General features: G+C 44.4%; 1 protein-coding gene across 1 annotated transcript in view; it reads left to right on the forward strand.

Moving 5' to 3' along the window:
- alk (ALK receptor tyrosine kinase) overlaps positions 1–27,881 on the forward strand; it is a 333,954-nt gene that overhangs the window by 118,755 nt on the left and 187,318 nt on the right. Inside the window, exons 2-3 of the mRNA XM_068581094.1 lie at positions 9,731–9,841; positions 26,158–26,307. Of these exons, the coding sequence (XP_068437195.1) occupies positions 9,731–9,841; positions 26,158–26,307 (261 nt within the window). The remainder of the gene's footprint in view (positions 1–9,730; positions 9,842–26,157; positions 26,308–27,881) is intronic.

The following is a 27,881-nucleotide window of genomic DNA, read 5'->3' on the forward strand; positions in this document are numbered from 1 at the left end:
TCTGTGTTTTGTTTATTGTTCATCCTTATATTTGCTTGCAAAACTGAAAAAGGCAAATGTGTCAGTCGTGAGGAACAGACGCTTATTTACCTCTGCACCGGCAGACATTAAACATGAGCTGAAAGCATATGGTTCCAGAGTGCAGGTGTGTGTGTGTGTGTGTGTGTGTGTGCGTGCGTGTGCGTGTGCGTGTGTGTCATGGCATCAGTGATCTAGCTCCTCTGCCCCACACTGTGTAAATGGCTCAGCCAATAAGGAAACACTCGTCTTCACCTGCTGATGTGAGGATCACCTCATAAGCACAAGAGCGGGCTTTGAAAGTTGCTGTCTTTGATGACTGATTCACACTGTATGTGCATGAAATATCAAACTAGCTCCTTAATTAAAGACACACAAACACACACATGCACGCACACGCGCTAGTTTTCTCAGACGGGCTGTAAAATCTGCTCAACGCCTCACTCAATTCAGATCTGGCTCGGCGCGTGCTTTGATGATGTAACGAAACAAACGGCGCTACATCATGCGGTCAAAACACTTTGAAGTCCACGGAGGGCTCCGATGAGCGCTGGGATCTGTCATGAGGCACGTCGGTGTTCCAGGAGGCGTGCACGCGGTTATTTTATCCCGTTGCGCTGGAAACCGTCACTGTAAACGGAGACGCAGCGCGAGGCGCAGCGTGGACGCGGGTGGACGCGGGTGGACGGGGTCATTCTGTTTGGACTTCGTTACCCACAGGCCACCGGGAAGATGGTGGACTTCGTGGTTGCAGCCTCTCTCCACTGTCACCACGATGATGTTGTGGCAAATTTGCATCTGTTCGTCAATTACTTTGTTGATTCTCACAAGGAGAACAAAGAATCAACAAACTGAGTCTCGGTGAAAAATGTAAGTCTCAACACTGCAAAACTATATTTCAAAACATCTGTTCACAGGCATGTGTGGAGGGTTTTTAATTAGGGAAGTAGTGAGCAGTCGACGGGTTCAATGAGACGTGGATTATACGGCGCCTGCTGTGAGGCCTTTTGTAAACTAATGTTTTTGGGGATATTTTAATGGTTTTACACCCCCTGTTTCCTTCACTTCATCAAGACTCCATTCATCATTTTGTTTTTGGATCCAACAAAAGCTTCCTCCAGAACTCCAGGTCGACCCAGCATGAGTAGTCGATATATGAATTATTATTTTTGTGGGTGAGGTATCCCTTTCAAAACTCTTCATTTTGAAAATATGAACATTCAAGCGACAAATAGTAGAATACAAACAGTGAGAGGCACGTTGAGGATGTTCGACAGGGGTCTTTCGAAGTCCGCCTCTCCGGGGGCCCCCTCATACAAAATGCATTTATGCGGCCATGCACATGTAGAATTAGTCATTTGCAGCTGTTCTCCGCAACCGACCCACGGCATGCATACCGCACTACCACTGGGAGAAAACTCTGACTTTGAGAAGTGTCTCACAGACCCTAATTGCCTTTAATGAGACCCAAATTAGAGGAACAAATATGATAACGACTAACTTTGCATGCACCGGGTCCCCGCTCACCTCTTTGGGAACCCCCCCCCCCCCCCCGCTCGGCGGGAGCAGCTGTCCCGCGTCGACACAGACGAGAGGTCTGCTGGAGGCCGCCGGCGTGCTGCGAGAGCGTCTCCACAGCGCCGCGTCTTTCCGGGGAAAGGCAGGAGCTCTCAGTGGGAACGTGTGGATATGTATATGCGTGAAGCGGGAATTCGTCTCACATAAATAATGAAATTAGCGCCGCCATCGTTAAGTCAGACACCCTGTGGCCGCGAGCTAGTCTACGGCGCATGGGGAACGAGACGGGGGAACTTTCAGCAACTTTAAAGAGTCCTGTTTATGCGTTGTTTGAGAACAACTGCCTGCCTGGTAATGGCTGTTGCTGTGTGTTTGGGCAGCACAACTGGTGCAGCAAAGCCTCAAAGAAAGAGAAGGAAAGAGAGAGGACGTATGCTTGCAGTGGAGAAAAATCATTTTCTTTAATGAGCGTCGGGGACGCCCGGTTGACATCTTCATCGTCACCGAGCAACCCTTTCTTCCCCTGGATAATGCTTTCGGACTGAAGCCGTGTGATCCTTGTCTTTGATTTGAAAAGAAAAGCTATTTGGTGTTCGCCTCCAGAGACAACACAGCACTTGATCTCACTCGCGGGCGCTCGTGTCCGACGACCACGCGCTACTTAGGGCGCAGGCTGGGGTCGGGGTGGGGGTGGGGGTGTCTTAGGAGCTGACAGAAGGCACTCCTGTGATGCTGTTTCAGGGGCCGGTGTTTGCTTTAGCCGGTGTTTCATCACACGCTGTCTCCGCCCGTTGCAGAGCTGACGGCGTCAGAAGTTTGTTTACTGGAGCCGCGAGTTCAAGATCCAGAGCGAACGCTTCAGCGTGACCTACATTCAGCGAAAGGAAGACTTAAAGGGGGACATATTATGAAGGAAGACATCATCCTCCCGTCTCCACTTCATTTATCTGGAGCGTCGACCAACCGTAAAGTTTGACCCCTGCATGTGACCCCTCCTCAGCGTGAAGAGCAGCGGGCTGCTGTAAAGCTCCCGGGGAGCAACATGGGGCTCAGTGTCTCGCTCGAGGACACTTTGACATGACGGTAGGGGCCGGGGATCGAACCGCCAACCTTGTTGTTGTCCTCGCTTCGGTTTGGAGCAGCTGTGGCTCAGACAGTTGTTTTGAGGGCCCACGTCAGAAAACACTCAACAACACAGTCACATCCGACAGATCACAGCAGCTTTTATCGGCATGGCGGCCTTAAAGAGACAGGCGCGTCAGACGAGGGTGAACACAGGTGTGTTCACGTTCTAGCAGAAACACAAAATACAAGTATGAGAATTAGCATGATTTGTCCCCATTATTTTATCACTGCATATGAAAAAATGTCCCCCATTATTGTTGTTTTTTTTTGGGAATATTTTATTTTTCCATATATTTTTACAATGCAAGAGAACATGCACAGCATACAAAACACACTACATTAAACATTACAGAAAATAGATGAAATACAACTAATTCAATAAAGTAAATAGATAATTCCCCCCTCCCAAAGAAAAACTAAATAAAAAGAAGGTTGGTGCAAAGGAGGACACAGCAAAGAGATACTGCAACGACACAGTGCATTATGTATTTCAGAGCTCTAAATAGTTACAGTCCTATTCTACTGTTAGTGTTGTCCCCCGTTATTGTTGTCGTTCTCCTGCAAACAAGACTGCGCTTTCGGGGCAAGGTGTTCTTAAAGCGACAGTACGCACGCCGTCCTGCTTTTAAAGTTTAGTGACGGCGAGAGCGGAGGGTCCAAGTGAGTTTGCTCTTTCTGCGGAGAAAAGGTTGCACTGTTTGAGGTCTGGAGTCAATGTGTACTGTCGAATCAAAACCCCACGATGTTTACAAGAAAGGGTTTATGCTTAAAAAAAAACACATTATGACGAATGCAGAAAGCCTCTTAGGAAGCACTCATCCCCCCTAAATGCTTCCAACAAGCGCAGTAGGTGGCATATTAGCATGCACACTTAAAATCCGCCTCCCTCCATTTAACCCCGCTTAACCTTGGCTGCTTGTCGTCAGGACGGGACCTGGAAGAACTTCCTGTCTCCGTTGGTGCGGATGAGACGCGTGTGACTTATTTACTGTCGTTTTAAAGACTGTTTTAATTGGAGATGTGGAGGTCACCGCCTCGCCTCTGTTGGTGTATCGTGTGTGTATGTGTGTGTGTCTGTGTGTGTGTGTCTCATGTTTTTTTTTTTGCTGGTGGCGGTTGGGCGACGTGCGTGGAATTCTGCGAGGGTCTTAATGAAAGCCGGAGTGCTTAGCGGACACGTGGGCTCCTCTGATGGAAATCAATGCGGCCTTTTGTCGGGCGGAGCGAGGGCAGCCAATTCCGGGGGCCTCAGCTGCCTGACGCGGCGCTGGCAGACTTTGACGAGCGTTTAATGATGCGTCACCGCACCGGACGGGCGATCAATTTATTGAGGCAGTAATGTATGTATCCCAAGGTAAATCTTTAATTAAGGGGGTGAGAGAGGGGATTGGGGGGTTGAGGGAGGGGGGGGTGAGGGTCAGAAAAGGAAAAGGGGACGACCGTGATGCAGAGGGCAAAAAGAAAAGAAGTGTGAGAATCCAACAGTGGCTCAAACCGCGTGTTTCACTTCCAAACGTCTTTTGCTTGAGCTGAGTCTTTGTACGGCACATCAGAAACGTACGTTTGACCCGCGAGAGCAGCAGAATCCATAAGACTCCAGATCCACCACTTGTCCTCTCTTGGCCTCAACAGATCCACGACCTCTACACTCAGCCTCCTACACCTGTTTCATCGGTAATTGGCTTCATTTCTGGACCATTGCTCCAGCGGGAAGCGGAGCCCAACGAGCGCCACATACATCTGGCATCGTGACGTCCCGCTCTGCCTTTAGCGAGCCGTGCTGCCTGATATAGATATATATATATATAGATATGTAGTATGGATTCAGCAGGAATCATCCACTTCTTCTGACTCAAAACAAAAGACATTTTGAGTTTTTTGAGAGAGGCTCACGTTTGCATGCCGCCATGTTTAAGTGACAGGTGTGTCCGGGACAGAATTAAACTGTTCACTGAGCTGACTTAACTCTCCTCTGTGGTGATGAGTTGCACTTGGACTGCTGGCTGTTTGTGTATGTGTGTGTGTGTGTGTGTGTGTGTGTGTGTGTTTGTCATGCACACACTTGTGTGGATGATGGGGCTGCCAGGAATGCTTGCCACGAGTACGTTTTATTCCGGCGAGGGCTTTTAAACGGCTAACCCTAAACCCAAATGAAGTTGTTAAAGGCGACATATTATGGAAAAAAATACTTTTTTTCAGTGCTCATGTCTCTGAGTATCTCCACCTGCGGCTTGAGAACTACATGCACTACTGTGCAAAGGTGTGCCATATTTTTCTCGCTAGATTGGGCTTTTTCTTGTGCGGGAGGGGCTTAACAAGATTGGAGCATTTAAAATGTATTTTCAGACAGAGAAAAATAATGTTTTATGATTAAAGCGTTCAAACGTGTTCTTATAAAAGCTGTACACCTGAGAATCAGCACGATTTGAACCCTTTAAAAAACACGAGGCAATAACATTCTTATGTAAATTGCGTTGACATGCTTGTTATTTTTTTGACGATTAAGCGACAGAAGACAGTTTAATTAAAGATGCAGCTCACCTTCTCTAAAACAATGAGCTCAGACTCACTCCACCTGCTCCACCAATTAACCCACCCATGTCTGATTTATGAAATTGTCACAACACACCGACGGGAGCGATGATTTGAGTGCATAATTAAGTATCAGATGTGGGAAAAATAACCTGCCACGTCGGTCTCCATGTTAGTATCCAGCTTGACATCCTCATATCTGTCCAGGGAAATTCCTTCTATTCAATAATTATTATAATATTAAAGATTACGAGTAAATAATTAAACAAAGAAAGTGGTCCGGCATCCATCACATTATTCTTTTATTAAAAAAAGGTAGCAGAATAACTGAATTACTGATCTCGGCCGTGAGATCCACCACATTCACTTCCCCCGGTTCACTTTCATGTCATGTTCGTATGATTGAGTCCAAACGCACGGCCCATGTATTATTATTGACAAAAAATAATATCAACTTCAATTACACACCTACGTTTATTCTGTTTGTTTAACAGTAAGGATTTATCATAACGTGACAGATCCAATTTAAATGCAAATCTATTTTTCCACGTCGGGGTGGCGAGGTAACCTCCACGTCCTCCTCTCCTCTCCTGCAGCGTCCTCCAGCTCTTTCTGGGGCCCGTCTTCGGGGTTTCCAGGCCAGCCAAGATACAGCAGGCTCTGTAATCCCTCCAGCATGTTCTGCCCCCGTGTCTCCTCCCAGTTGCAGATGCCCAGGAATAGCATCACCAGGAGACACGTCCTGCTCAGACACCTGAACCACCTCAATTGGCTTCATGCAAAGACTGTTCTACCCCGCAGCTCACTTTTTTTTAGACGTCTGATCGACTCCAAACTGTTCGCTTTCATCGTTTCAGATAGATGGATCGATAGATAATTACTTCATTGATCCCCGAAGGGAATTTCAGGGTCCAAATAGCTCAAGACATCACACAACATATATATACATACACACACTATTAAAAGGGATTGTCCACAAAAATGAAAAACAAGTTGGGTGAGACGAGTCCAGGCTGGGGTGCAGGGAGGGGGCGTGTTGTGCAGAGGGCCAACATAGCCAGTAGCCAGTGAAGATTTGGTAAAGTTTAAACAGTGAGTGAGTTGGGGGCTGTGCATATTTGAGGGGGTGGAGACTATGCAGAGAAGTCTAACCCAGTACCTTTGTTAGACTTTTTGACAGATTGTACAGTTGTATGGCTCGAGGGATGAATAATTTACCCAGCCTATCGGTTCTGCGCGGCAGCGAGCGCAGTCTGCGGCGGATCACACTCTTCTGTTGCATGATGGTACCGGAGAGTGGGTGGTTTCTGTTGTCCATGACGGTGAGCAGTTTGGTGAGGGTCCTTTTGTCGGCGACTGAAGTGATGCACTCCAGTTCAACATCGACCACAGAGCCAGCTTTCTTCACCAGCCTGTCCAGTCGCCCTGCATCCTTCTTCTCATTGCTTCCTCCCCAGCACACCACCGCGTAGAAGAGGACGCTGGCGATGACAGACTGGTAAAACATCTCGAGGAGTTTGATGCAGACGTTAAATGACCGCAGCCTCCTCAGAAAGTACAGCCGCTCTGCCCTTTCTTGGAAATTGCATCCGTGTTGGCAGACCAGTTTATTGTCCAGAATGACCCCAAGGTACTTGTATGTGCCTACTACCTCCACATTGACCCTCTCAATGGTGACTGGTAGCTTAGAGGGTTTAGACCTGCGGAAATCCACCACCACTTCCTTGGTCTTAGCGGCGTTGAGTTGTAAGTGGTTGTGTTTGCACCTTTGCACAAAGTCCTCAACGAGGCACCTGTACTTCTTACAAACTACAAAAAGTTATGCACTATATTTCCCATACCTTACATAATCGCGAGCCAGGATGTCAAAGGCTTCCTCTAAAGATGTCCAGTGCCGTAGTATGAAGAGCGACAAAAGGTGGAGGTCTGGGTGAGCGGTTTGGTCAAATGCACGCAGGACGTTCACCCAGGAGACCGCTGTTAGTGTCCCATGTGGAACCAACACTGCTCAATGGTCCTTTTATCATACTTTTGGTATGTAACGCCAGGTTAAGCAACAAATGGACTTATTTTACCATTAAAAAGTAGCTATTTGATTCCAAACCACAATCTTTTCTTCCATCTAACACATTACAGGGGCTAGCGTGGCACACTGATCGCTCGTAGGGACAAAGAAATTAGAACTTTCCGTCAGATATCATGAGAACCTTTGTATGAGGATGCGCTGTACGCTAATGAGCTAATGCAACCGGCTGAAGACTCATTTTCACTGCTCGTCTATCGAAAGTTAAATTATTTCAGTGCAAAAGTGTGGTTTGGAACTTCGATTGACTGGCAAATAAAGAGCTATACGCTGAGGCTCATTCCTGCCTCGGGGCTTCTTGACCTGTTGATACGAGGACATAATTGCCAACATCCCCCACAGGAGGCCTTTCCTGTGAAAGCCTCTCAGCCAGCCAGCTTGTCCAACCCCGGCTGTCAGCCAGTCACAAAGCAATACACCTCTCACAAAGGCCAGCTCATGGCGGTGTCCCCCCGCCCCTCCCGCTTCGTAGCAACAGCTGTTGACTCCAAAACCGGGCTCTCTGTAGGGGTCAAGAGTCGACTCCGCTCGTCTGGCCATGGCGAAGCGAAGGTTCTCGACAGCGTTGTGGCGATGTCCAGCTTTCTGAAAGGGGGAAGCGGTCGTCCTGGCCCAGGACTGTGCTGTGCTTTCAAGGAACTCTGTTCTTCCAAGAGGTGCGGACACATTGAATGCACCTCATTTCAAGCCAGAGGAAGGAGCTACTCGGTACTACCCCACTGCACATTTCCTCCGTTAAACCTGATCCTAGTCATTGATATACTCATCTCTAGGCCCGGCATCTTTAACTCATGCCGAATTCTGCAGAGACGCGGCGGTTTGATGTCACATTATCCACTCCTGTTGCCGGGGGAACAAAATGACTTCAGAGCTAAACGCACCGATATTGTGCTTGACCCCTCTTCCATCTCGCGAACAAATCGCTTTGCTCTTAGCCGATCCATCAACGCTGAAAAAGACACGAGCTGTAAACGTCGAGATGTCATTTCACATCCCAGTTTATTAAAAGCACACAGCCGTCCTTTTGTAAAGATAAAGGGATTTTTATTTCAAACAAGGCACACATGCGTTCTCCTTCCCACCTGGAAGGATCTCGTCTGCGGCACTAAGAGCTTAGAATGAACATGCGTCTGTTAGGCAAGTCGACGTCTCATCATGCATATGTTTTTTTGGCTAAAACCCAAAAGGTGCTGTGTCCAGAAAGGCAGTGTTTAAGTTTAACCGCTCTCGAAGGCTCATTTGAAAGATTAATGCTGGCGTCTCCTTCCAAGGCAGTGGTGGATTGCTCTGTGACGGTGCGCTAATTACCCATGGGCTAAGGACAAAGTGAGAACGATCGTGTGTGTGTGTGTGTGTGTCTGTGTGTGTGTGTGTGTGTGTGTGCACTCGGGATATGCATGGGGAGGGGCGGTACAGAAGTGAAAGAGAAAGTCGTTGCGTCTCCTTTACAGTAACTCCTTTTCTGTTCAATCTTGTGGTGAGAAGGAGTCAAACAAAGTCACGCAAACTTGTCCTCAGGTAATTATGATGCAGAGCTTATCGATAGCCAATGAGCAATTCATAAGGGCCCTGGGACCTACTCAAGTTCATTGTGCCACTGCTCGTGTTCCCCAGCTATTGATCTGCAGCACCAATACCGTGGATAATGTTGTTTTTCGTCAATTTTAGGTATTACGGTGAAATTGAAACTTTTAAAGATACTAGCGGAGCGATTGGTGAGTTGGACTACCACATCAACCCGTCTTCCCTGCCAACGCGTCAAATACAGATGGTCAGTGGCTTTTGAGCTGATAACGACGCACCCTTTAATGTCTTCATGTGACGCACTAGGCCTTCGATTAACTCAGATGTAAGCCCGTCCACGACATTACGCTCAGAGCAACCAGCGTGGTATGAAGAGTGAAGAAGACCACCGAGGGCAGAGGTCCGGGTGGGTTGTTGGTTCAGTAGACGGCTGTCCGTGTCCTGCGTGAAACCAAGTCATTAGAGTTGTTTTACATTTGTTTTGTGAGGTAACATGCCTTCTTCACTTGGCGCCACGCACCAACTTACCTAACACTTGTGTGTTTAACGCCAACCATTAAACTATCTAAAAACTGACCTGGCACCTCTATTGTCTAGAAAACACCCAAACTAAACGGACCAACTTTGAAAGTAAAAAAAAAAAAGAAAGAAAAAACTTTTTTTAGCGAGCAGAAGCTGCTCATTTTCCGTGGACACAGCTCATGAAAGAACACTGTACGCATGACACAAAGGTGTCCAAAACAGAAGGAGTTGGGAGAGAGAATGTGTCGCCTCAGCATGGGGGCCAAATCGATTGCAACCGGTCAGCCCAAATAAACGCAGCAAGGAGTAATCATTACGTCCTTGAATGATTAATAACTGTTTTCAGGATCTCTTATCTTGTGCCTCCTGTGAGACGTTCTCTGAATGTGCATTTGCTCTTTTCCGCAGGCGAACCGTTGGCTGGCAGAGCTGCTGCCGGCATTCCTAGAGGGCACTGGAACTTCTCCTGGGTGGCCGAGGACGACCTGAGCTTTCCCAACGACTCGGTGCCCATGTCAGGTGAGTTGGGACATTGTCAGCTCTCGTCAGGCAGATGGACAGGCTAAAGCGCGTCTGTCCTCCAAAGATCCTTTGCCCCCAATTGGCCATGACACCTGGCATCGGCTCTCTATCAGTACACATAAACATCTCAGTCCGGCCTGCCCTCTGCCGTCCACGCCGACGCCATCTCAAAGCTGAGTTTGTGTTGATCAGCCTCTCTCCGGCCCACTCAAGGACCCAGGAAATAGCGACGCCTCATAACCGTGACAAAAACATCTGGAACCTGCCAGTGCTTATGGAATAAGTCATAATTAATGTCTGTGGGGAACTGGGCTGGTTACAGCGGTGAAAGTATCATATGAGCGTTAGAAAACACAACATTATTCTCTCCCTTTCCCTTCATTTTTACACATGTACTGTATATTCACAAATCTACAAACATTACCTGCTCTTTTATATGTAAATTTCCCCGCTGCAGGACTAAAACAGGATTATCTTATTTTATACATGCTATACAAATATGCAATTTACTGTATGACCGTGTTGGATCAAATCATCCGGTATGTAATGCTGGAGGAGAAACACAGTTAATGCAAGACAGTCATGCAGAGGACTCCATTTTGATTAATGGAGATATCCAATGTGGGGCTTTAATAAAAAAGAAGAAAGAAAAAAAAAGTAAGAAGCAATTTAAAATTGTGGAAAAGTTTAGCCAAAACATTTAACAGTAATATAAAATAATGAAAGCTTCCTTACAAAAAAAATCCAGGCATTAAGAACCAATTTCTCAAGTGATAACTCTTTTTTTTTAAGTTGGAGAATCATTCAATCCACTGAAGCATGTAAGGACCACAAGAACAGATAGAGCATATTTAATCAACTTTCCAAGCCGAATGTAAAGAGAGAGAGAGAGAGAGAGAGAGAGAGAGAGAGAGAGAGAGAGAGAGAGAGAGAGAGAGAGAGAGAGAAAGAGAGAGCTAAAACATTAATCTTCCATAACTAAGGTGTGGACTGCCGACGAGTTCCTTACAAAGGATATCATCACGGATTCACTGTGAAAATTACAACATTCGGGGTTTATTGCCTTTTTTTAATATGGATCCTAATTCACAGAATCCTTGACAGCATCGGGGAACAGTCCCTCTGATGTGCATCACTGTTAACAGATTACTAAGTCTCAAAGCCATATTTATGCTAAAAACAGATGTACTCATGTGGATGATGTGATTGTATTGGATGTTCCCTCACGGTTCACTAATCTGAATTGACTGTCAGCCGCTGGTGCAGCGATATGTCACAGATACGATCACAAGCCCTTTGCTGCGGCTAGTCAAATAACTGTATTGTAAAGCCTTTTGCTCAGCTTGTAAAAATATATACATTGAAACAGTTTAGAAAGAAAAGGAGCCGCAGCCTGCTGCATCATTTTCAGGCTCATGCTGCTGATTAGATTCACAATGATCGTTTTCTCTGGCTCCGGCTTCAATCAGCCAACTTTTTGCAAGCGGGATTCAAGCATGACAACATATTTTATCTAATAAGATAACGTTTCCAGTCTGTTCATCTCACTTCAAGCATCTTTATTGCAGCAAAATGTGATTGTTAAGCAGACAAACTGACCAACAATGTCCTCAATGTTGCACCTGACAGTCAACTGTTTGTTTTACTTTGCTGCCATCCACCATGGAAATAATCACTATTTCTGCTTTATACTTGTTGTGCCAAAAACATTGGACTGTCAAATGCCCTCGTGTCTGGGTTCATAATATTATCCGTAGGCACACAGCTCAGTAAATTTCCCTAACTTCTCCAGAAACTGCATCGGGATGACGATGTTACAGATTAACAAGCGGCCTTGTTAACTGTCGATGTTAACTGGCAACTTTTAGCAGAAAATTGTCAATAACATAGCCAGTTAACAGGGCTGCGTGTTAATCTGTAACACCGGCCACTTCCATACCCGTTGCCAGTTTGAGTTATGCCTTTTTTAACGTCTTTAACCAGCGTTGTGTCGCAAATGTTGTCCTGTGTGTTGTGCAACAGCTGTGCGAGCAGCAGCGCTACGAGTCACAGGAAGTCCAGACATTTGACTTAAACGCGGACGGCGCATTTTGAATTTCCTTCTCCGATGTTTCCATGTTTGTTTTGATCAACTTCTCACCGATCACGCTCACCATAAAAACAGCACAGCAACATCTAGTGGGCTGAAAAAGCAATCGATTTTATGATTCTCGGACCCAAAAATAATTGATGAAATAAAAAATCCATACTTGGCTTCCGTGTATCGATACAATATCGCCACGCTAAATATCGCGATACTACGCTATCCTCTATCGTACATGTGAAAGCAAGGACACAGTGCTGGTTCGGTGAGACCGGGTGATGAAGCAAACCTGTCAAGAGGAAGGGAGAGCGAAAGAACGCTGGAGGTGTGAGCGGTCCCTTTTAAAGCCACATCAACAAAGCCAGTTCAGCATTGCCTGCGTCTTCCCCAATTTAAAAAATATTTTGAAGGGTGAACAGACTATACTGTTTTCTCCCCATTGTTCATCTAATCCTTGTTTAGCCCCGTTGAACCCGCACATAGCCTCAAACGGCTGGTCCCGAGCTGTCGTCAAGCGAACTCCTGAGTGGTTTTTTTCTGGTGTGAACAGCATTCAAAACAATCTCAGGAAGTTTAGCATATATGTGACATTTCATTGGTTTGGTGACCGGGGAACTTGTAGCCTATTTGCACATTTACTGCCATTGAATTTGATGGATTTATTGTTTAAGTACCACAAATTGGCAGCCCATGGCCAGTCCACATCACCCCCAGCCGCGAGGTGTCTAGTTTGGCTGTCAGACGACTTTCTGCAGTTTTGTCTCGGAGCTGAGGGGATTGACAGATGGACTGTTTAGACCCCGCTGGCCCGCTGTTTGGCTCATTTGCCGTCAGGAGTGTGTCGTGAAAGCATGGGGTAATTGGTAAGCTAGCTAGCTAGCTAGCTAATTAGCCAGCTTTATCCATACACACACACACACACACACACTTTTTCTGTCACGGTGTAGGAAAGCACATCACAGTAGTTGAGGCTACTGTATGAATAAGCTGCAATATTTCCACCTCATGACATTTGGGCCCAATTGCGAAAATGAAAAACAAAAGGATCTATCATCTACGCATTGGGTTGAAGCAGAAAGCAGACCTTTAAGGAGGAAAACAAGTCTGAGTGGTAAGAAAAAGTGATGTGAACACCAGAGCCGAATATTCCCACCCCCGCTGGGTGTGAGCATCAGAGCGAGTGAGCATGTGTGTATCCGTGGCCCGTCAGGCTCTCAAACCCAATTCCCATTACTCGCCGGCGACAGCTCCGGCATGACTTTCTTTTCTTTTCTTGGCCCTTTCCAACCTTTTGGAGGGTGGGAGGTCTTCCTGTAAGTGGTGATTCAATGTCCCGACACCACCAAACTGCCACCCAAACTGTTTATGAAACACATCCGTGACTGTGGAACCCTGAGACCTTCCTCCCTCTGTGACAGCCCGCGGTGGGCCTCGCTGTAATTGGTGTCAGTGAGACGAGCGATCACCCCGCCGTCTCTGAATCAATCAATCCGTCAAGCACACAGCCAACTGAATTTTCTATGATTTCACATGATGGCAGCTCTGATCTCTCATCTCTTGCATGTTGGCTAACCCATAAAAGGAGAAGTTTATTTCTGTATGGTGAGAAGTGGACCGAACGTGATGTGGCTGGAGCAGGAAGGATCACATCTGGGCCATAAAAGCCAGATGACTCCAAATGAATGATGGCACATTTCAGAGGAACAAATTAAATTGTAATTGCCACAAATGTTGTGCTGTTTACCACATTGCTGATTGAACAAACAAGTACAAATCTAACATGTTTTACTCGCTTAATATTTAGTGTTACATTGTATTCTGACTGATTGCCTCTCTGTGCCTTGCACTTCTAGATGTGTGGGGAACAAGTGGCTTTTATAGATTAGGCGTTGTTCCATTGTGTTACATAAAGGACAGCTTTAGAGGACGCTGAGAAAAAAAAGATTGGGTCTCGACAACATGGCACGGTGAACATTGCTTTAGGCTACGGTGATAGATCTCAGCTGTCCCTACAGCATCTGCTGTCCGCTGGCATTTATTACCTCGCATAAAGGCCAACACCGACCGACTGGACACTCGCCACCTGCTGCCCCCATACCCTCCTGCCTCCCTGCTTCTATTAGCAGCCTTTAGCTGCAGGGACTAGCGGGCTAGCCGACGTCTGCGTTTGTATTTCCGTGCTGGTAAGCACACTGAAATTGTCACCGTGTGTCAGGAAAGTCTGAGCTCTCTGACATGCCTCCCTTCTACATGTCTACGTATCTGCCCTGGGGGAACGACAGCAGGGGAGCCTGTCGCCATATTCTGGTGAGCAAAACCCTTCCATACGCCATCCTTCCCACTCCAGGCCTGCTCTCCTCATCGAGATGGATCATCCTGGTTCAGCTGTGCCTGCCAGCTGTAATGGAGGCACTCAGATGGATGCTAGCCACTTGAGGAGGTGCCGTTCTCTACGATAGAACATCTGCCTCAATCAGCTGGTAGTGCTGTTCTCGTGTAATGAGACACGGCACTGGAATAAAAGACATTTGCATAGATGGCAAGGGGTATAAAAGATAGAGCGCTGGTGCAGGTGTTTAAATTCAGCAGCCCTCCCAAGCCGTACTCGGCCTGGTCCACTCCCGGGGCCTCAAATACTCAGGGCCTCGAATATCACCACGTGGGAAAGAGGCCTACCAATTCCTTTAGAGTCTGTATGAGTTGCCCCAGGCGTAGGGATAACTCCAATGTAAACCTAGTTGCTTCATTATTAGACACTCAGGGCAACTTCTGTAGTATTAGGAGTGAGAGGGTCTACTAAAGCCAGGAAGGTCAAGCAAACTCGGGACACTGACCCAGGAAACCGCCGTTTATACTTATTTTTTAAACCAAACCATTTTCTAAGCCAAGGGAGATTTGTTGCTAAAATCTCAAGCGTTAAGATACCACGCAACAGGCTGCGTAGGAAGACACAATTAGTGTGGCCATTGTTTTATTTGCACAGGTATTTCATGTTGTGGAGGATAAGTCGATTCAAGCTCATTTAGCAAGCATTGATGAAGGAGTGTTTGTTTGCATGTGCGACTGGTTGAAAAGGATTCAATGCCATGAGAAATTAAGATACTGCATTATTAGAATAACAGAAAAGACAGCAAATATTGAACACCATAATTCTCAGTATCTCGCTTGCATTCTTCAAACACCGAGGTCTCATTAACATCACAGCGTTAGTCTCACACATTCCCCACTCAGGAGTAAACTGGCGATTTATGTTTGACCGCTACGTTTTAAGTGCGTCAGGCAAAAAATGACGGAGGAAAAAAAAAAACAAGATGATGAAATTAATGGCAACATCTGTTCGGTTTGGCTGGAATCTAATGTGAAGTTTGTCTTGGACTTTGCATGAAAATTCAAAAACAAGATTTGCTGACAAGAGTTTACTGCTGCCGCTCGCCGTGGCTCAGAGATCCCGTTGCCCGGAACAACGGGAAACTATCAAACTGTGATTTGGAGCCGACTGTGAAGCAAAAGGCTTATTTTGTGGATTCGGTGTTGTCAGTAGTTTCTTCAATATCTTCAAGGCCGTAGAGGGCCTGTCGTGAAGGATTTCTCTTGACCTGCTGCCAGCGTGTGCCTCCTTTGTAGTTTTGAAGAGTGGATGCTCAGGATAAGGTGGAAGGGGGGAGTTCACAGGGAACGGAAAGCCTGACATTTGACTTTGATCTCCTTTGATCTGGAATCAGAAAACTGTCGCGGGCCGTCGAGCCATCACTCCGTCCACCTTAACACTGTACTTCCAGACATCTCTCTCTCTCTTTGTTGCTCGCTCTCAAGAAACGCATTCCGTCACAATCAAACTCAAAATCTTTGGTTTCAAAACCAAGTTGAATCGCTCTGCCAAAAGGGAGGCCCGACTGATTAACATCAACAAGCCATGAAATAAGCGTGTCCGTGTGACTTTGTAGCAGCAGAATCAGAGTTCACAGTGTTTTAAGTGCCGTTGATCATTTCTGTACCGCGCCTGGCCCCCGCAGTTTGTACCAAATCACTCAAAAGCCACTCATCTATCCCTCTGTATGTCTAAGCTGCAGCTCCCTTGAGAGGAAATGAATTTGCCTGGAATACCTAGGCTATAAAAAGTCGAATGGATACATAAATAAACTCCGTCAGACACAATCCCGTTGTAATCAGGAAATAAACATATTCATCATCTCAGTTAAGGGCTTCATGGGTAAATTCGTCAGCGCAGTTTTCACTCGCAATCCACAAAGGGGCATAAATCGTTAGCTATAATTTACTTGATGTCAAAATGCACTCCTGTGCAAACCCAGCCACTCATTTATTTATTTTTAAAACATCTAATCACACAGTGACTATAATTCATACAGAAAATGGCCAACATTGCATTTCATTAACCTTTTGTTTGCGTACTACGACACATTGCTCCACCTCCGCGCTGTCTGATGGTCGAGGTCAGAGTCGTGTAGGTTCGTGCTCTATAGACGCGACGGGCTCATTAACCAGCCACGGTGACAACCACTGCTGCAAACGCTCTTCTTAAACGTGACACATTTTGACCATTGAGGGATTGCCTCCACATGGCTCTCAACATGGCGACTGTTAAAGGCGCCAACACCACAGCGAAGGTGTCGACAGAGCCAAAGATGGCTAAAACCTCAGTGTAAGCGCCATCAGCTGGTCACCTGTTAAAATCTCTCAGTAACCTAATCAAAGTATCACAATAAAGAAGTCAATTGATCTGATTGCTTCCCGTTGCTTTTTGGGGACCTCAATATATATAAAAAATTGACAAATTTAAGACCTGGAAGTAGAAATACTACCATTGTTTTAGCTGTGAAGCAGAAAAGGTGATTAACAGCATCAGTATCTTCCAGCTGGTGAAATACTGTCTGTCAATTCATTTGGCAAAAAATGTTTATGATTTTATCTTGAAGCAGTGGCCTTACCCATATAAACCGCAAACGTCTCGGTCTGTAAACAAAGACATCATATAGACTCCTTAGTCACCCATTAATTCGTACACTGCGGCTGTGAAGCCTGGAGTTGATAATTATGTTTGTTCCAACCAGAGCTGACATGAGAAGGTGGCCTTAAGTACAAATGAATGCTAAAAAAGGCATTTAAAAAAAATGTTTTAATTAATTTGCATGAACTGAATACGTTCTGTGAAAGGCTTCAATCGTTTCATGATTAAGACAAAAATATGGACAACTGGCAGACATAATAACTTCTGGAAGCAACCGTCAATACCAGGGTAGCCATGCACTCAAGCAGGGCCTGCTTTATGGTCTGTTTGACTCTGAATGGATCATAATGTACTAAATGAACATCACGCTGTCTTGAAGGAGACTTGAAACTACAGATTGAGACATAAACTCATGTTTACAATGTTTACTGAGGGAATAAATCCAAAGAGAAGTAGAGTCACTCTTTCATATACTTCAAGGTTCAGAGCTCTTCAGAATCAGCTTCCATTGAGCTTTTTTGAATGACGCTTCAAATGTCTCATGTTGCTGTTAGATTGCTGCGAGTGCAACTTGTTAGGATACAGATGCTCCTGATGTGTTTTTGACCCCAATAGAAATGTCATTTTTGAAACGCTAGATGTCAACAATTATTGATTGGAGTACAATCTTTTGTTGGTACAAAAACATGTTGTGAATGTTGGAAATGATTACATTTATCTTTTTTTTTTCAATAAATGTTGACCTTTACACTGAGGACTGAGACAATTACACAGATGACTGAGCTCCGCCGTGTGTGTGTGTGTGTGTGTGTGTGTTCGTGTGATGGAAAGTTGATCTTGCACACAGTGTCGCTGTAGATTGTGATTGACGATAATTTGAACGTCGATGTTTTGAAGGACTCTTTGAACCATTTGGTGCAGCTCTACAAATGTCACAGTTTGCCCTGTTTTTACGTTTGTATCCACTTACAGTGGTTCACTGATTTCCTATTAACTATCTTTTCATGACAGTCGCCTTTCAGTAAAAAGAATAATCTTGTGTAAATAGAAATCCCCATTCCATTTAAAGCCCCGGACCACATTAAATGTAGGGTTGACACCATATGCAGGCCATGTATGAATTGATGCTTTGCTTTTATTGGATAACCAATTTCAGTATGAAACTAGCGTTCACAAAGGGAAGGCTGCTCTGGTAATGACCTTAACTCCAGTGGCTCTAATAGGAATGATCTATCAAGACATGAATGGCCTATCAAAGTGTACATGGCAGTGAGCACAGCCCTGACAAAGAATAAAGACATATTGACCGTGAGCTCAAAAATGAGTTACAAGTCATTATCGTCCTGTCCGTCTCTTTGCGGTTGTTGTTGTTTTTCTCATGGTGGCCGTGCATGTTCCACTACTTTGGTTCCCTCTTTAAATGCACTGGATCATCCTCCGTTTCAGGAAGAGACCACATGCAGGAAGCTGTAATTAGCCATTTTGAGCTTCACAGATTTGAAGTCTTTAAACGTTCTTTGTAGATTTGCATCTGGAGAAAAAAACAAGCCCACGAGCCTTTATGGCTTCAAGCTGTGGGATCCCGAGCATCACAGTAACCAAGGACGAGCATCTCCGCGGTATTTGAATTCATGAATTGTCTTTAATTATCATCAAAGCGTGTTGTGCCGAGAGCCCATAGACATGGCCAGCAGAAGAAAAAAAACAGTTTGAGTACAAACTGCAATGTGATTAAAATCAATATTGAGCTCTGGGATCTGATGGAACGGCATTTGGACGAGATGACATGAAATAAACGGTGTGTGGGTTGGCGGAGGTGGAAGGCAAGCTTTTTTAAAATAATATCTGTGACTGCACATGGCAACTCTTTTGATTGAGCTTCTTTTTTTTTCAGTTCACTTGGATCGAAAAAGCCCAAATATTGGATGACATAATGTTGTGATAACACAGTGCCAGTTTCTTTTCTTTTTCGCCTATTATTAATCAAATCAATTCATGAAGTCATTATTATGTTTTCACTGAAAATAAGTCTGATGTAACAAATATCTGTTTAAGCAATGAAAGCCACTGAGCAGACAGCATATACTCTGGCATGCACTGTAATAAAGACAGTGGATAATGCTTTCTTTTTGAAATATAGTCACAGAAATGTCACTCTGTGTCTAATTATTTATCATAATTTGGAAAATACCTTGGCTCAAGTGTGCAGAATGCAACAGCGTGCAGGGAATTACAGCGTCTGGAGCCAGTTGAACATTTACAGATTCAACAGGATTCTCAAAAACATATGCAGATAAAAACCACAAATGAATGAACAATACCCATTAGCGGAGGATGTCACTATCGGATACAGTCACGCAACATTTGATCATTTATACGAGTCAGCTGGTCTTATGTATAGTTACTGCCCTTGTTAAATGGAGGTGTCCATATCTATATGGGATGGGAAAATGAAAAAATGCCCGGACATGAGATGGTATCAGTCTTTTCATCTCACTCTCAGAACAATGGCGAACCTGCATATCTCCCGATATGTTGAACTACAATTTCAATGTTTCATTTGCTTATTGGAGAGCTAAATGCGTGTAATGAGAGACAGGAGAGGGCAAACCGGATGTCATGTTGGTGGACGAGAGCGGGAAGGTAGACCTAGGTGAGGGGCGACAGAGGGTACGTGCAACGGTAAAGGTTAGACGGCGTCCTGATGCGTGTTGAGAAACGATGCCGCGGAGAGGGAGGGGCTTCTGGAGAGGCGCTCTGAGCCTGCGTATGAGAGGAGACACTGGATATCGAATGTTACGCAACTCGCTCTCACAGGAAGGACGTTTATGTTTGAAAAGGGAATATAAAGAGAACGCTGCATTTTATGTCTAAGTGCAGTGCACAAAATACATTTTTTTGCCATATTTTTATGCATGTCTTGTTTTGCCGTTTTTTTTTTACCATTCAGTCAGTTTTCTTTTAAATTTGTATTTCTGAGCCGTCCAGATCAATGTGAATGCACCGAAATGAAGAAAAAAAAGTGTCTTTTGAAATGTGTTAATAGTCCTTCACAGCCATTTTATGAAACCAATACCAACATTTACGTCATGCTTTTGACTGTCGTTAAATCTCCTAAAATACACAGATGGATGAGTAAATGAAAAAAAAAAACACAATTGTTGCAAGAGTTTGAAATAAAGTAAATTCAATTCAAACAGGCTTTCAGGGCTTTTGAATCATTCTGGCATTGTTCAAATTATTCAAAAAGTTGAAACGCGAACAGCTAGTTAATTTACTTTTATCCAAATACACAATGTGTCCTATTACAGCTCTGTTACATCTACATTCAATACAGGTTTCTTCATGCCGCGGGTCGCTTTTCTAAAAAAGGCACCCATAAATTCTTTTCTCTGAAATTGAACCAGGTGTTGGATGTGAAACTGTAATATCTCAAGCAGCAATTACTCTGTGCTCGAGGACAAATCAAATATTAAAACAAACTTTTAGGTAATGGGAGAGTGTTTGTCATGACCCGCTCCTAATTAACTGGAACCGTGCAGAGGAATATATATATATAGAAATATATATCTTTCTTTCTAAGGTAAGCCTACCCGCCATTTCTCTTCAGTCGCTCCTCGAGTCGCTTTTGATTAAAATGTGCAATAGTATTATCAAAAGGTAACCAAGCTCAGTGAGAAAATACATAAAAGAAGGATATGATGACATATTCAGAGGGGCATTATGCTTTTGAAAAGAAATCAAAGATGTGATTGTGAAGGAATGGGCAATAAAAGCCGTCTCCCCGCCTGGTCACTTGGCAAGTCGTCGCTCCATCGTCACGTTGCACATGCACAAAGTGGGCGGACCTGGAATCCTGTCTCTCATCACCATGTGGCAGCGTTGCCGCTCTGCACGGTCGAATGTTGGCATGACATCTGACGAGTGGGAAAAATGTGAGGAGGAAGCTCTGAAACTTATGTCCACGTTAGTTTCCGTGAGTGTGTCAAGTTTGCGTGTGGCCGTTTTTTGTGCTTCTTTTTTTTTGTGACAGATTACAAAACGACACGTTGATGACACAAAAACCACAATGACACAAAGTGGTTAATACGACTGGGATCCTGCTCACCAGCCCGCTCTCGCCAAATGGTCATTTAGCGAGCGACGAGAACGCCTCTTCCTGCTTTTGGGCGTGTCATTTGTACGCCATGTAGTGTTTTACTGACAATGTCACCATGATAAGCTCTCAACAGGTGACGTGGTATAAAAAAGCTAGAGATCTCTTAAAGGGGGTGGATGGGTTCAGGAAATACAGGATTCACTTCCTGACCCTGTTGTTTTTTCAAGTTTTAGTAGTTGATAGCCAGGATTTCATTCCTAAATCTAACTCTATATCAGATTTAACTGAGTGGTTTTGTTGCCTAAACCCAAACTGAGGATGAATAAAACATGAAAAGTGGTGTGCAAAAGAGAAAAATGATAAGCATAATGATGACAGGCGAAAATGTGCTGTTTATCCCCCTTCCCATGAGATGGGGCTGTATTGACCAAGAGTAGCGTCTGGCAGTCAGGCTCAGGTATATTGTTGTTTAGCTAAAGCTACAGTAAGCTATTGTGTCAAGTTTCCTTTTAGCAAAATGAATGGAATACATTTGAATTCTCTTCTTGCAAGCAGCTTTGCCGTGTCCATGTGTGTAGCTTGTCTTGTGAGAAGCGGAGCAGAGGATCAGCTCTGCGCTGGCTTTGCCGATGTTGAAAGGAGCAATACAATCTGCAACATGGTTGTGGATTTAGAATCGTCCGTTCCCTTTAACGTGATTGGTTGATGCCGATATTCGCGCTTCGGAAATTTAAGAGCCATTATTGTTCCGAAAAAGGAAAGTACCCGCGATAAAAAAATATCTAAAACCTCCCCCCAAAAACCGTATATATTGACATGGGATTTAATTGCAGGGATTAAAACAAACCCCTGACGTGTGCCGCTCGGAGCAACTTTAAAGCCGTTGCCCAGGTTCTAATGAACACACTGCATCACTCCACCCATGCCGCGCGGACATTTATTGAAGTGACGGAAATGAGCTTCCACTGCAACCTTGAACCTTTCAGTTTCTCCACATCTCATCAGCCTTCAAGGTCCCAAGTGGCAACGAGCTGCAGGAATCAATGTTTTTTGCCAACTGACAAGTTTTAAGCATGGAAACCATTACCCTTACTGGCACTAAGTGGCTAGGAACGACTTCCCCAGTGATTCCTCCGAAGGCAGATGCCTCCTCGAGTGGACAGCCATATCGTTTAAGGAGACGCATTACGCGGCCCTGATGCCACCTCATTAGGTAAAGCTCCTTTTTAAGGATGCGCTGTTACGTCTCAATTCACTGATAACTTATCCAAACTGTGTTCAAAGTCTCATAACATATGTTGAGTACTGCAGATGACCATATTTAAGAAGATTATGGGGACCTCTGTTAATGGTGAGGGGTATTTGATAGTGCTAATGGGACGCTGAACACACAGGACAGCTGCACAGGATATCGGCAGAATTTTGTGCTTTTCAAGCAACGTTCTGCACGTGTATGCAGTCAACTAGCAGCAAGAATATGAAACGTGATACGGACGTGAAGTTGCTAAAACAAGAGTCAAACTCCAAGTTCAGCAGCGCTCCACAGAGACTTACGAGGCCGGCAGACAGTCGAGGACCATGTAACCTTTTGTGTGCATTGCTGTGGAGGATTTGTTGCAGAATAGGGCATTATTGACTTTAGTTTCTGTAAAGGTCGCTTTCTGGTGTAGATATAGTTGTTTTTTTTGCCATTGGCAGTTTTTATGTTTCCCTCCTTGCCAGTGTAGTTACAGCCAAAGCTTCCATACCATGATTTGAAGTTCAAAATATCAAACTCTGTTCATAATTCTCTGCGGAACTAAACTGAAATTGTTCAAATCTGCCCCTTAGCTGCACGGCATCCCTTCTGCCGCTCTCTCCTTTTCCTATCTATATTCAGCTGTTATATAATATAAATAGGCAAAAAAGATATATTTTCTGCAGACCCGGAGAGACTTCAGAAGCTGTTGTAACATTATTTTATTAATGAATGTCGAAACCCTCAACATGGGTTCAAACGCAGCCGCCCTGCGACCCAGCGGTACATGTTCTCCGTGGCTTATTGGAACGTCTGGTACGTGTTCTCCGTGGCCTACTAGAACGTCTTCTATCTGGAGAATAGCAGCGCTATTAACACAGCAGGTGTGTGCAGTGTGAAGTGTGGCGTCAGAGTTAACTGGGCTGAACAAAAATTTCAAAATGAAACTTTTACAAAACAGTGAAGTGAAGTGCTCTTCCTCCAAAATCAATACGGGAAATTGCTTCTGATTTCTTAGAGACAGGCACAAGCAAACTCTGAGAAAGTAGGTTTTCCCAGTTGTGGATAGACATGATTGCTCATTTTAATGTCTTTCACTTTCAGTCAATTCAAAGTTCTATTGTGGACATTTTTCTAAGTCGGTACAAGCACATCAATGATTTCTCTCATGGATTCCAGTCGGTCTACTGGTCTTATTGTCGGCTGGGGAAGTGGGCAAAAGTTTGGAAAATATGGTCTAATTATCCGGTTACCATTCCAGCTTAACAAAAGAAAAAAGGCAGACTTTGTTTTCCGTGTGTGTGTGTACTGTAGGGTTAATCTAGAAGAGTGGGGAGGAGTAGCAGTGCTCACATGGTTTCATAAAGATTACGCTGTTACTCAATGTAACTCATGTGACACACTCGGAGACGCACACAGTTAACAGTTACACTCTTCCTTTGGGGGTTGAAAAGGTACTAAAACATCGAGCACATTCATGATGTCTTACTGAGAATATTTATCCTGGAACAACGGGAAAAAAAAGAAGGTTTTCTACCCCAAAAGACCTTCACGGTCACATTTTAAACTCCACAAACATAACAAGGATATCAAAGAAATCCTCAGACTTCTTTCCCTCTGTTGATTATAACATCTTTGTGATTTAACTCATGTTTTTGCCTTGTAAGCGGGCTTTAACAGCTGTTTCTTTTAATAGAAAATCCACCACCAATCTTAAGATAGTCGTCCCCTTCACCCCAATATCTACGAAGAAATGATGCTCAGAAGTTAAAAAAAAAAAAGATGTCTAGAAGGAGAGACGCAACATAAAATAAGGTCAATAACACAGCAGACGACTGGGAATATATATATATATATATATATATATGTATATATATATATATATATATATATATATATATATATATATATATATATATATATATATATATATATATATATATATCAGTGGCGGGCCTTCTAAGCCTTCTCTATTTTTCCCTATTAGCTTATTTTCTCATGTCGCCGCTGCCTTCCTCTGTTCCTCTGCTCCTTCAGGCCTCTTGTTGTGTCCTGGGACCTGTTTAACAGCTTTTTTTTATTTTTATCTAATCACATTTCTCCTGTCTTCCTCTATGTAAGAGGAGCCTGGTTACAATACATGGAGGAGCCTTCTGGAGACCCTAGACGTGTGATTGGCAGGGCTCTCAAGTGTCACGCATTGAGCGTGACTGTCACGCATTTCGGTCCTAAGTCACGCCCTCCCGCCACACATCGTATTTCTCACACTGAAAAAAAACAACCTCCAGGCTATTTAATGTGCGCAGACATGACCGTGTCGCGCGCTGCCCTCACCACGGAGGAATCAACAGCTTCATAAAGTTCAACCTGCAAAGTGTAATTCATATCCATCTTGCTCGTTGTGTTCTTCTGTTAGTTTTTCGCTGTACTCTTATCTGCGTACGTCGGTGCTGCACAATAAAGCATCTGGAGCTTGGAGGCTACATCCTGACGCCCGGATTCATTGTGTACCAACGTCCACACACATGGAGAGCAGTACACAATGTCTTACAGCAGTAGCAGCCACAATGTCAAAATATCTTGCATGTTTATTATTTATGTGTCCTCAAACGTACTGCCATGTCGAATTGGTATTACTTCCATATGTCATATTTGTGGTGTGTTGAGGCAGCTCTACCAAATCCCAGAAATGACTAAATGTTGTGTTGTGTGTCTTTTATGAGCTGGGACATGATTCGTCGTAGTCAAGCTGCTGTGAGAACCACTGTCACCTTTCTGCTGCTCGGATCTGAAGACACACTCTTTCAAAACTGTGCGAAAAAACGATTATGTTAATCGTTGGGAGTTTTTTTTTAACACCAAATACCAGTCTAATGCAGCATGGCATTATCACACAAACGTGTTTGTATGTTCATAGCTTTAATGTGGTCTTTTTTCATATATTAGTCACAGTCAAGCCCTCCACCTGTTTTAAACCCAGATAGAGGACCACTTTATTCCAGAGACACAGACTGGTGCACACTTTAGTTCCTCTCCTCTAGAGCCAAAAGCACGAGAAGTCATTTGAAAGTGACCAAGATCCCTTAAACAGAGATTTACCGAGGGGCGAGTCTCCATGAGGCCCGTCCACAGGGAGGGAAGGAGACAGAGAGAGAGGGAAGGAGACAGAGAGAGAGGGAAGGAGACAGAGAGAGAGGGAGGATGATTGGGAGGAAAGCTGACCCTTAATTTTCTCCTTGAACACATTTTTCAGGGCGGATATTACAGCAGTATTGAAATACCTTAACTTCCACCACAGCCAGCTGAAGTTTTGACGGCAGCAGTATTTAAATGAAGACTTCATTTGTATAACCCGCCCCTTCCTCCCTGGGTGGTTCTGCCATTAAAGCCGTTACTTTCTCGCTTCGCGTGCTGACACAAAGGGAATGTTGTGCAACCAAGAAGGATGAGGCCATTAAATCTGAAGAAGAAGGAAAATAATCCACCTGACAAGGTTCTTCCTCCTTGAGCCTGTTATTACCTCTTCCTTCTGATCCTTTCAAAGTTTCAGTCAAATCGTGGAACGAAGCGGAGTACTGAGGACGGTCTCAAAAAGCGTCTGTTCCCACTGTAGTTAAAGGAGCTGCAGCCTCTTCTGTTGAAGCTGCGGACTTTCACTTCAAAAACAGATCCTGCTGCGGCAACGTTTTGTTTATTCAACCGAACAACTCCTTTTCCCCCGGCGGTTTATGTTTTATTATTATAGTATTCTGGAAATGCTTGTGCAGCGTTTTACATTTCCACTCATCTTCGCCTGGTATTGAAGCCCTCGCCGCCGCCGCCGCCGCCGCCGCCGCCATCGTTTTTTCTTTTCCACAATGAGTTTGCGATTTTCTTCTTCTTTTTTCTTTCCTTGAGTCCATATGTAAATGCCTCTGCTCTCCTCCAGATCAGCGATGCCATGGCGGTAGCAGAGCGTGTGACCAGCAGCTGGAGGGATCAGAGTTCACGTGGAGCATCGTGGCTGCCGGAGACCTCCGGGAGGAGAGGAACGAGAAAACGGAGAAGAAGGCAGGAAGCCCCCAGGGCTGGGAGGAAGGTAAGAACGAAGGTATCACGCTCCCCCCGTTGCAGGGGAATTTCATTTTTCAACATCTTTCTCAATCTTCTCATACTTTCATATCCTCTGGGTCCATTGACCGTAATAAAGAACGCAAGCGTTACTTTCTGGGAAAGTCACTTTCCAAGTCACGTTGTTTTTGGCGCTGTTGCATTGTGGGTTCCTACTTTGGCAACTTTAAGCCATCCTCCAATTGTAATAGTGAAACTATGAGGCAGTGTGGCGTGTTTGCAGGTGTGAGATTAAGATTACTCTGGCAGACGCAATTAGCACCAAGTTCCAGAAGCCAAGAATACTTCATCGGGGTTCGTACGGTCAGGAAAACCTGGAAAAGTCCTGGAATTTTCAAAGTCATTAAAAAAATGAAAGTTTTTGTAAAAGTCATAGAAATGTGTTATATTCATGTGTTCATGACGTTTATTTACACTAGTTTGAAATAATGAATATACTTTTAAAAGAAAAACACTCAAAATATAAGCAGGAATTCATACAGGCATCTATTTAAATGTTTATTTAATCAAACTAGTGTCTCTCATTCCAATGTGTCATTTAAGGTTTACTGTTTGCTTTCAAATCCTCATTCTTAGTTTAAATACTACATTTCAACACTTTTTACTGTGCACACCGAGACCTCTGCTGCTTGCACCCGGGTGGATTAGCCGATGTGTGTCAGTGCATGTAGCATGGAGGAGACCAGAGTGCTATCTGCACTCGACCCAGTCGCGCATCAGATGTGTGCAACGGTATCCCGGCTGGGTGTGTTTCCCCAAAACTTCACCAAGGAGTTTTTGTTGCTCGAACCAAAGTGACACTGAAAATAATAAGAAAAAATACAAAATAAAAAAGTCAACCGTGTGTAAAAATTGGCTTTTTCACAGGACTTGAACCCCGGTCTCTTATTTTATAATTCAAGTTTGACTCAGCCGTCCAGCACCACCGACTTCTCTCAAAAAGCCTTTGGGCTATCAAACTATTGATGAGTTAAGAAGCATAATAAACTTGCCGAAATACCTGCCGGGTGCATATATACATACCATATAACTTTTTCCTCAAGTTTTCTCCGGCATAGGGCTGAATATAGTTTACTGAGCCAGTAGTCTGAGACATCTTGTAGGACCCTGCCTTCAAATCTTCCCTACGCCCCCGCGTCGTTCATTTTCAAACCTTGGAAGATGAGAAAAGCGTTTCTGTCTTATCTCCTGAGGTGATGGTGAAATGGAGGGAGACAGAGGAGTCTATTTATTTCCTTAAATGTTTTTTTACTTTCCTATCATGAGCCACGAGTCTGAGACCAGATGACTGGAGTGCTGGATGAAATTGGAAGGGAAACAAAGTGAAATGTACTGTATTGACTGGTAAGAGAAGAGAGGTGCTGTGAATGGAGTAGAGAAGCGATCAGTGGTTGAGGCATTACCAGAATGATGAATATCATTTTAGAGTAAACAAAAGAAAACTCCAAAACACATCACAGTTCACACTTCATCAATTAAGAGAGATGACTGTTTTACAACTATGAAACAATGCACGTCACATAAAACTTTGGTAAAAACATG

This window comes from Clinocottus analis, unplaced genomic scaffold, assembly GCF_023055335.1.
Source record: "Clinocottus analis isolate CAN_PGR_092001 unplaced genomic scaffold, fCliAna1.0.p SCAF_17, whole genome shotgun sequence".
Classification (NCBI taxonomy): Eukaryota; Metazoa; Chordata; class Actinopteri; order Perciformes; family Cottidae; genus Clinocottus; species Clinocottus analis.